General features: G+C 47.3%; 1 protein-coding gene and 1 non-coding gene across 2 annotated transcripts; both read left to right on the top strand.

Moving 5' to 3' along the window:
* The first annotated feature begins 1120 nt into the window (after positions 1–1120).
* On the top strand, positions 1121–1227 carry LOC133101857 (U6 spliceosomal RNA). Its single transcript, XR_009702744.1, has one exon. It is a non-coding gene; the product is annotated as a U6 spliceosomal RNA (small nuclear RNA).
* Positions 1228–1898: 671 nt separating this feature from the next.
* On the top strand, positions 1899–8479 carry LOC133101186 (tubulin alpha-1C chain-like). The gene is made up of 4 exons (XM_061205862.1): positions 1899–1990; positions 4802–5024; positions 5167–5315; positions 7389–8479. Exons 1-4 carry the CDS (start codon positions 1988–1990, stop codon positions 8361–8363), a joined length of 1350 nt encoding a protein of 449 aa, XP_061061845.1. The 5' UTR covers positions 1899–1987; the 3' UTR covers positions 8364–8479.
* The last annotated feature ends 1519 nt before the right edge of the window (positions 8480–9998 follow it).

Genomic DNA, 9998 nt, shown 5'->3' with positions numbered 1-9998 from the left:
GATGGTCAGAGTGAAACTGAGCAGCACCCTTTGGGGCCCTCCCGGCTTCAAAAGCCCCTCCGTGTCCCTTGTTTCTTATCCGTAGAAAAAAGAAACCCAGGCCTTTCCTGAGTTCCAAAGAGCAGGCCCAAGCAGTTATTGATTAGGACAACAGAGTCACAGGACACCTAGTTCCTCCTGAAGGGATAAAGATAACAACAGCCTGATGCATATCTTTGAGTCGTTGTACAGAAACTAAGACCCCCACCAAAGTGGAGGATGGTAAATACAAGCCAACCACAAGCACATAGACCCCAGACTGGTTGGAATCAGAAGGTTGAGATTCCGGAAACATCACCCTTTTACCTCACCACCAACCAATGAGAAGAAGGTCCAGGAGCTGATCAAGCAACCTACGACCATTTTCCCTAACAGTCTTTATTTATTTATTTATTTGGCCACACCAGGCAGCTTGTGGGATCTTAGTTCCCCGACCAGGGATTGAACCCAGGCCTCGACAGTGAGATCGTGGAGTCCTAACCACTGGACCACCAGGGAATTCCCTCCAACAGTCTGTAAACACCCTTGCCTGGAAGCAATTGGGTAGTTCCGGTCTTTCGAGCACCAGCCATCTGTTCTTGCTTAGCCCTTGAAATAAATCTATCTGTGCTCCAAACTCCCATGTTCTGGTTTGTTTGGCCTCAGTGTGCCTGGGACACAGGAACTTGGGTTCCATAACAAGAGTGGTATATTTAGGATGAGGTAGTACAAGGTAGTGAGGGCCCAAGGGCAGCCCCACCACTCCAGCTGTGTGATCTACAACTAGTTTAATTCCTCTAAGCCCTAGTTTCCTCATCTCTAAAATGGGGATAACTCACAGGGTTTGTCCAATGGATGAAATGTGATTAATATAGTCTGAAAAACAAACAACTCTGCATAGTATGCAATCGAAGAATAAAAGCTAATATTATAATGAACTGAAAAACAACAACAACAAACCTGCTTTTGCACCAAGTGGAAGGAGGTTGCTGTTAGGAACCAAAAGGTTCATTTAAAAGAAGGTAGGTAAATAAATAAATAAATAAATAAATAAAAGAAGGTAGGAAAATGAGTAAAGAAAAGCAACGAAAAAAGGTGAGAAGTGCTCGCTTCGGCAGCACATATACTAAAATTGGAACGATACAGAGAAGATTAGCATGGCCCCTGCGCAAGGATGACACGCAAATTCGTGAAGGGTTCCATATTTTTATAACACTGAAAAATTTAAAAAAAAAAAAAGAAAAAGAAAAAGGGCTTCGGGCCGGTTCGTGGTAATTAAGACCTGGAATGCGGAACCAGGCCTTCTCTCTTGGAAGTCCCTCAGCTGCGAGGGGAGCGGGCGACGGGGCCCCGCGTAGGCCGGGCCCGGTGGGTAGCTGTGCTGCTGGGCCGCCTCTCCAGGGTCCGGGGTCTGGGGCCCCGGGGGCGGGGCAGGCAGCGGGAGGAGCCACGCTCCTGGGGCTCCCGCCGGGGCTCCCTTTAACTCGGTGCCTTTTTTCGCTTAGGCGTTGCCCCCTGACGCCTCCCGCACCCACTGAGGACTGTGCAGACGCTTCGCCTCCCTTCTCCTTCTAGTCACCGTGTCCACCCTCCTTCCGACCCCACCGGCCCATTCTCCGGCCCCAGGATGCCTCCTCCCCTTCCGGGCTCTTCTGGCTTGTTCCGTAGAGTTCGTTTCGAACTTTTGAACCCACCAATCAGCGCCACGCGCCCCTCCTCTCTCCGCGGGCAGGGTAAAATCGGGCATCCGGCCGGGGACCTTGGGCTCGGAGGCGGGGCCGCGGAGGCCAGGGCGGGTCCGGTGCCCGCCCTTCCGACACGTGGCCGGGGTCGGGGTATATAGGATCCCTCGGGGCCGCCTCCTCTCTCACTACTTCTCCCCCGGACTCCTTGGCAGTCCGTCAGTGGGAGAGCTTCGTGACCGTCCCCTTGCATCCTCCAGCCCCGCAGAACCCTACAAGTCTCAGTCATGGTGAGTGGGGTCCCCGGGCGGTAGCGTTGAGGGGAGAGTGCGGAGTCCGAAGGGGCGTCGGGACCCCAGTCCACGTGGGGCCACGTTCCGGACGCCTCCAGGCAAACTGGCTTCTGGTGGCCATGCGGAAAGCCGAGTTCACCCGGGATACTCCTCTTCCGGCTCGAAGACGCGGCCTGGGCGCTGCCCTCGGTGGAAGTGGAAAGCCCATTTATTTGATCTTAGATAGAGGGCACCCATCCCCCCAGGGCCCGCTACCGCCCCAGGAAGGCCAGGGAGCCTTCACACTGGCTCCCAAGGACTTGTGAAACCTGAAAATCCCTCCCATTTCCGCAAATGATCTCACTTTCCCACTGCCTTACGCACAGGACCCTGGAGCATCTCGTGTGCTCCCGCACGGTAGTTGCAAACATTTCTAGGCGTTGCCTCTCCAGCGCCCTATGACTCGCTGCTGAGTCATCTGTGGCCAGACTCTGGCGAGAGCTTTCAATTGCACCATCCTCACCTGTTGTCGGGCTCTGGGGAGCGCTTCCGTTCGCACCCATCCTCACCTGTGGCCGGGCCGGGGTGGGGTGGGGGGGAGCGCTTCCGTTCGCACCAATCCACCTGGAGGGATGTAGGCAGGCTCCTCCTTTGAAGGGAATTACTGTCACGTTGTTTAATCCTGCATTTCTCGTGTTAATTTAGTGGGGTGTTTATAGCTGAAGCTTTCTACTTACAGGTTTTTAAAAAAACGAGTCCATAAAGAGAGATTTTCTTATAAAGTCACAGAGTAAACTAGTACTGACAAAGTATTCTTAGTTTTAAAGAAACCTCAAATTACACACAACTTGAGTATTTTCTATATAGCTTCCAGAGGTATTGGAAACAAGTATCTGAGGAAATATCTGTTGGAAGTCTACCTTAAGTAGGCTGTGTGTATCAAATGTTTCAAAATAATATCTTTTTAAAAAGCAATGCAGTGAATAAATAGTTACCTCTTTAGGGACTACCACAGTTATCAAACGTATGTCTGTCTGACTGTAACAACTTGCTTGAGTGCTTTTTACCAGGCAAGACCAAAAAGATACTGGTAAAAACGTATTTCAGAAAGTAGTGGGGTAAGACAACTATACCCCAATTAAAAAAAAGAAGAAAAAAAAAAAGAAAGTAAGAAGTGGGACTGTTTAAAGGGCAGGAGAGCAGCAGTAGCAGCAGACCTATTAAGGCAAACACTGGTTAGATTAATAGCTCTTTTGGTTTTTTTTTTTTAAACAAGGGACAGGGGCTGCTTATCCAGTTAAGGCTAGACTAAGTGACTCCATCACCGGTGTCTCACTTCATCTCCCGAGTGGCCAGGGGAGAGTGGAGGGCAAGCAGTGGCCACAGTCTAAACCATACCGTTGCACAATGAAAGAAACTCAAAAGGCTTCAGTAGAAGTGCTTCATTAGAATGACAGGATCATCTCAGATACTTTATCTCCTTGGGGCCTGGGGCTGTCATGGACAGATCTCTTGTTCTCTCCTGCTTTCTAGGGCTGTGGACTGTCCAAAGTCCAGTTAAAGGTAAACATGATGCAGTTTTAAATAGTCATGGGTTCATTAGAACAAACAACTCCCCTTTCTCCCACGGCCCTAGAGCTGGGCAAGGAGAGGCAGGTAATAGTGAGCTTGCTGATGAAGTCAGCAGACCATGATTGTTTTATGGGGAGTGTAGGTGAGAAGGAGGGGACCATAAATCAAAGGTTGTGAGTGATTGGGGGTTTTATCTTGGGTTATGAAACTAGGCCCTTTGAGATCTGAGGTGGTGTTGAATTTTCTTTAACTAGATTCTTATTAGCAGTTTTTAAAAACTTGAAACCCTCTTATTTGGTGTTGATATTTGAAAGACCTCTGTCTCCAAAGCCGCTAATCTGATTTATGATGGAAATACAATAAAAATCCTTTTATTGTTTTTTCTCTTAAGTCTGTGGGTATAGATTCTATGTTCACTGCCTTATTTTACTAAGCAGAAATGAGTTTGGTAACATCCTAGCATCGTTACATTTTTGAAATTATAGACTTATCCACCACGTTGCCAGAGATATATGTACATTCTACTAGAAGACAGCTAATTTCTTAAACTATTAATTAAGTCTTGGTGACACTTCTAGCTTTTATTGCCATGTGTCTCCGTCCTCCTCCCACCTTCCCCACCACTCTCCCCTCAAGATGCATTGATAGTGAAGGAAAATGTTTTTCCTTAAGATTAAATTCTTGCACAGGGTTAAAAGGCTGCCTCTGACCACAGTTTTTAAAATACAGGTAACTGCTGCTTATCTGTTGTTTTCTCCATGAGTCATATGGCTGTAGTTTGCTGGTTTAAGCTGGTTTTAAAGGGAGAGGCAGAAGCTCTTATCTTTAAAGAATAGGATTAAAGAGGGACCAGAATGAGCTCTAGTTACACAGTCATACAGAGAATGAATCAGAGCTGGAAGGAGGAATTTTGCATGCCTTTAAGGAATCAGAAGGCATATTTCCCAGGAGTTGGGGAAAATCTATTGCTAGAGCAGCTTGTGTCATTCAAGGTAGAAACCTGACCTTGAACATCTAATGTGGCTACAAAGCGAAGGTCTGGTCCCTGGTCTTGCCTAGTAGTTCATTAACATATCTATGGTTTTCCAAAGCATTTTCTCTGAGTTAGGCTGTTGCTTGTGAAACAGTCCCTGGGCAGGAGTGGCCTCCAGAAAGGTGCTGATCTCTTCTGAAGGTTAATAGTCATTTACGGTGAATCATTCCTAAATGTCCCATCTGATGTGTCATATTCTGACATTTCCTTTCTTCCTCTCACAGCGTGAGTGCATCTCCATCCACGTTGGCCAGGCTGGTGTCCAGATCGGCAATGCCTGCTGGGAGCTCTACTGCCTGGAACACGGCATCCAGCCCAATGGCCAGATGCCAAGTGACAAGACTATTGGGGGAGGAGATGACTCCTTCAACACCTTCTTCAGTGAGACAGGCGCTGGCAAGCATGTGCCCAGGGCAGTGTTTGTAGACCTGGAACCCACGGTCATTGGTGAGTTGACCTCAGTAACCCCAATGAGATCCCAGGGGTCTGGGGCAGGAGATGTGTCCTGGGGGCTCCATTGGTGCCCTGGGGTCGAGCAGCCTTGTGCAGGTTGTTAGTGATGGGTGGCTGCTTCGTTTTCCTTTTCCAGATGAAGTTCGCACTGGCATCTACCGCCAGCTCTTCCACCCTGAGCAGCTCATCACAGGCAAGGAAGATGCTGCCAATAACTATGCCCGAGGTCACTACACCATTGGCAAGGAGATCATTGACCTCGTCTTGGACCGAATTCGGAAACTGGTAAACACAGTACTTTATTTAAAGTAGATGAGCGTTTTCTCTTACAGTTTTGAGAGACCAAACTACAAGAATCATTCTTTGCACACTAAAATGAGCTTTATACTGCCCACTAAATAACTGGACTTCTAAACCAGATGGTCCTGAGTTATGGGACAACTATTTGGGGTGGGGATAGTGTTCTTTTGCCTCTTTCTGTGTCTTACAAGGCAGATTTGGGCAATTGCTCATTCAGTGAGGGCAGTTTACCTGAAGTCAAGGTGAGTACCAGGACACCTTAACTGTTTTACTGACATTTAAGACCATTGAACATCCTTGTTCATATTAATCAGGCAGCTTCCCGGCTTCAGGCTGAGACATCCCTTTTTAGGCCATCTTAGTCACAGTGAGTAGGTGGCTGACTGACATGTAACTAATTGATCAAACTCATAAAAATTGGACTGCTGACACGTTATTACAGAAAGTTCATAGCAAAAGAAGCCAGTGTAACACTGACTAGAAATAGCTGACACTGGAAACTTCCAACAACACTGAAAGTGGAGTCAAGGGAGCTCCCTTGTTACAGAAGCAAGTATAAGTCATTGGAACTTTGAAAGTATTAAGATATAATCACAAAAAAAACAGTACCCTCGTTTTTCTCCTAGAGCTCAGGGCAGTGTGGACTGGCCCTGGGGCAGAAAAATCTAAGGCAACTATTCACATCGGTAAAGTTGATTAGTGTTCTGTTCGGATCATTTTAATTAAGAGTCTGGCAATCAGATGACTCTGCTCCTTAGGCATGTGGGCAGCTTGTAAGTAATTAAAAATCAAGAATGAAGGCCTGGGTGGAATAGCTTGTCGGGAAATCACATTATGCTAAGCCCAGCAACAACTGGTCTATTCTAAAGAGAATGGCCTTACATCATTCATGGCTTCATACTTTTTCAGATGTTTATCATAGTCTTCCCAGCAAAACTGGGCTAATGCTTCCTATGTTTGCAAATCAAGCTTCAGCTACAAGTACTGACTTGGAAATCAGGACCTGCCTTTAGGGACAGATAAACCTAGTAAAAGCCATTGAGGGTTCTGGAGTGAAGTTCATTAACTACCAAAACAATTGCATTTGTCCTTGGTGTTATTGCTGTGTCCACATGAGACTTAATGGGTGAAATTGGTAGACTAGGGTCTGCCCTGGCATTGATCTCATTCAGAGTATGGACCCACAGGAGAAGTGAACTAGGGGCTCAGTAGAGAATGTCCACAAATCTCTGAGCACCTTGAGAAGTGAAGATTGTCAACAGAATACTTTGTTTGAAATGACAAAATCATCCTTTCATACAATAGCCAGAATAGCTCAGTTAAGCAGTGGAAAGCCCCAATGACACAAGGACATGGAATTGTGACAGTAAATCGCCTTTCCCAGAATGAATAGACTTTCTGGTAACTAGTGCTTGCTGTGCCGAGCACTGTTCCAGATACTCATTTAATTCTCAACAACCTGAAGTAGGTTACTATTCTCCTCATTTAATAAATGAGAAAACTGAGATTGAGAAATGAATTTGGTCAAAGTCACATGGCAAGGAACGGGTAGAGCCAGATCCAGACCCGGCCTTACTCCAGCACCAGGGCATTGGATCTTGGCTGTTCTGTTGTGTTCCAGCTCAGAAAGCAGCTGCCGAAATCTGTAAGACATCCATTGTACGGGGCTGGTGGTCCCAGGCCTGCTGTTGGTAGCTCTCCAACTGATAAGAGGTTGCCTTTGTTCTGCGGTCACAGCAAGGGCACCAGAGGTTGCCCTCCCAGTCACCAAAACTTGAGCCCTGCATTCATTCCAGACCTCATGATTCCTCTGCCTGCAGAAGTGAAAACAGTTCATTTAAAATAGCCTTTTAACAGATCCCCTCCCTCCAGCTCCCACGAGTAGATTGTGAAAAGTTTCTCTGAATCACTTAGCACTTAGAAGCTCTTTAGGACTGCTTTCTTAGCAGATATTGTTCAGAAGATTTTTTTTAAAGATCTCAGTCAATGTGATTATGGATTCAAAGAAGTCATTGCACCTTTCACCAAGGCTAAAATTAAAACTCCTTTCTTTTGCAGGCTGACCAGTGCACAGGTCTTCAGGGCTTCTTGGTTTTCCACAGCTTTGGTGGGGGAACTGGTTCTGGGTTCACCTCCCTGCTGATGGAACGTCTCTCTGTCGATTATGGCAAAAAGTCCAAGCTGGAGTTCTCCATTTACCCAGCCCCTCAGGTTTCCACAGCTGTAGTTGAGCCCTACAATTCCATCCTCACCACCCACACCACCCTGGAGCACTCTGATTGTGCCTTCATGGTAGACAATGAGGCCATCTATGACATCTGTCGTAGAAACCTCGATATTGAGCGCCCATCATACACTAATCTTAACCGCCTCATGAGCCAGATTGTGTCCTCCATCACCGCTTCCCTGAGGTTTGATGGAGCCCTGAATGTTGATCTGACAGAATTCCAGACCAATCTGGTGCCCTATCCCCGCATCCACTTCCCTCTGGCCACATATGCCCCTGTCATCTCTGCTGAGAAAGCCTACCATGAACAGCTTACTGTAGCAGAGATCACCAATGCTTGCTTTGAGCCGGCCAACCAGATGGTGAAATGTGACCCTCGCCATGGTAAATACATGGCTTGCTGCCTGTTGTACCGTGGCGACGTGGTTCCCAAAGATGTCAATGCTGCCATTGCCACCATCAAGACCAAGCGCAGCATCCAGTTTGTAGACTGGTGCCCCACTGGCTTCAAAGTTGGCATTAATTACCAGCCTCCCACTGCGGTACCTGGTGGGGACCTGGCCAAAGTACAGCGAGCTGTGTGCATGCTGAGCAACACCACAGCCATCGCTGAGGCCTGGGCTCGCCTGGACCACAAGTTTGACCTGATGTATGCCAAGCGTGCCTTTGTTCACTGGTACGTGGGTGAGGGCATGGAGGAAGGAGAGTTTTCTGAGGCCCGTGAGGACATGGCTGCCCTTGAGAAGGATTATGAGGAGGTTGGAGCTGATACTGTTGAGGGAGAGGAGGAGGGTGAAGAATATTAACCTGTCTGCTGTAATTTTACACTCTTGTCTTGGGACTGTCTTATTTGTGTTCTGTGGAGCTGCCCATTGTGGCCCTATCTTGTCAATAAAAGTGATATTTCTGTTTTCAGTGTCAAGCTGTATCATAGTAAATATTTGCTCTGCTTATTCAAGGCCAGTTTGGGATGGAGGAGGCTGGCAGTTTGCATCTTATCATTTGCTCAGTGTTTCAAGTGGCTTCTGTGTACTGTGCCAAGGGGTTTGTCTATTTCACTTAGACCTGAATTGATGACTGGTTATAAAATCATTTTGTGAGGCAACAGGCTCACATTGGGCCAGTGTTCAAACTTCAATGTGGATGTGAATCTCCTGCAGATCTGAATCTGTAGGTCTGAGGTGAAGCTTCAGATACTGCCTTTTTTCTTTTTTTTTAAAGCTCCCAGGTGTTCTTGGTCGGCTGAGACCATATGTGGAGTAGCAAGGGGTTAGGTAACATAGCTAATAAATGGTGGAGCCGAAATTCAAGTCGCCAGCCAGACTGCCAGAACTATTGCCGTCATTATTCATAAAATATTGGAGTCATATGGGAAGGGCTTGGAATTGTGCTGATTTATTCCATAGTTAGCCAAAACCTACAATGGCAGATAAGATTGTGCTTTAAGAAGTTACTGCTGGGGCTTCCCTGGTGGTGCAGTGGTTGAGAATCTTGCCTGCCAATGCAGGGGACACGGGTTCGATCCCTGGTCAGGGAACTAGGTCGCACATGCCACAGCTAAGAGTTCGAATGCCACAATTTAAGATCCCAAGTACTGCAATGAAGACCCAGCACAGCTAAATAAATAAGTAAAAGTTACTGCTTGGAGAAAGTGGAGCAGGCCGAGACACAAAATTACAATAGTCTCAGGTTGTTATGGTGTTGGTCCTTGACCAAGTGTATGTCATTGGGAATATTTGAAGTAGGGGAATAATAAGGAAAACTGAAGGAATGTGTGTGTAAGAAAGATTGGAGAGGAGAGCTCCCTAATTCGGACCCTCTTCCGAGAACCTGTTGGAAGCAGTGTGGTTCTTGAGGGGGGGCAGGAGGCAACTATGAGAAGATGAGGGTGGGGGAAGAATGCACATGAATGTGCAGGTGGCTGGAGAGTTGGTGATTGGTGCTCAGGGACCAGTGGTGTGGCCTATAATGTTGAACCGAGCAATGAAAAATGACAAGGATGATCAGAGGGCCAGGTCATGCCGAAGGGAGGAGCCAGCTTTGGTGCTTAGGTGCTGGCCTGAGAGGGGAGGCCAAACAAGTGGCAGGAGGGGGGAGCTGGGTGCAGACCTGTTCACCTGAGCTTATTCCGATGGTGCTCCGTTACCATCTTTCTTTTCCTCCTGGTGTTTTCACCTCTTACCCATTGCTCACCTCTGCCCCCTTAGTCTTTAAGGAGAACATTTTATTTTTTAAAATATTTATTTATTTATTTGGTTGCACTAGGTCTTAGTTGGGGCAGGCGGGCTCCTTAGCTGTGGCATGCAAACTCTTAGTTGCGGCATGCATGTGGGATCTAGTTCCCTGACCAGGGGTCGAACCCAGGTCCCCCTGCATTGGGAGCGTGGGGTCCTATCCACCGTGCCAAGGAGAGCATTTTAAAAATGAACATTCTGGGGCTT

This window comes from Eubalaena glacialis, chromosome 11, assembly GCF_028564815.1.
Source record: "Eubalaena glacialis isolate mEubGla1 chromosome 11, mEubGla1.1.hap2.+ XY, whole genome shotgun sequence".
NCBI lineage: Eukaryota > Metazoa > Chordata > Mammalia > Artiodactyla > Balaenidae > Eubalaena > Eubalaena glacialis.
This window is presented reverse-complemented; position numbering and strand designations above follow the sequence as displayed.

Excerpts from the sequence above, each read along its gene's own strand:
- LOC133101186 (XM_061205862.1), top strand. Across the intron at positions 5,025-5,166 it reads CCTGGAACCCACGGTCATTG|ATGAAGTTCGCACTGGCATC; the intron begins GTGAGTTGACCT and ends TTCCTTTTCCAG. Across the intron at positions 5,316-7,388 it reads TGGACCGAATTCGGAAACTG|GCTGACCAGTGCACAGGTCT; the intron begins GTAAACACAGTA and ends TTTCTTTTGCAG.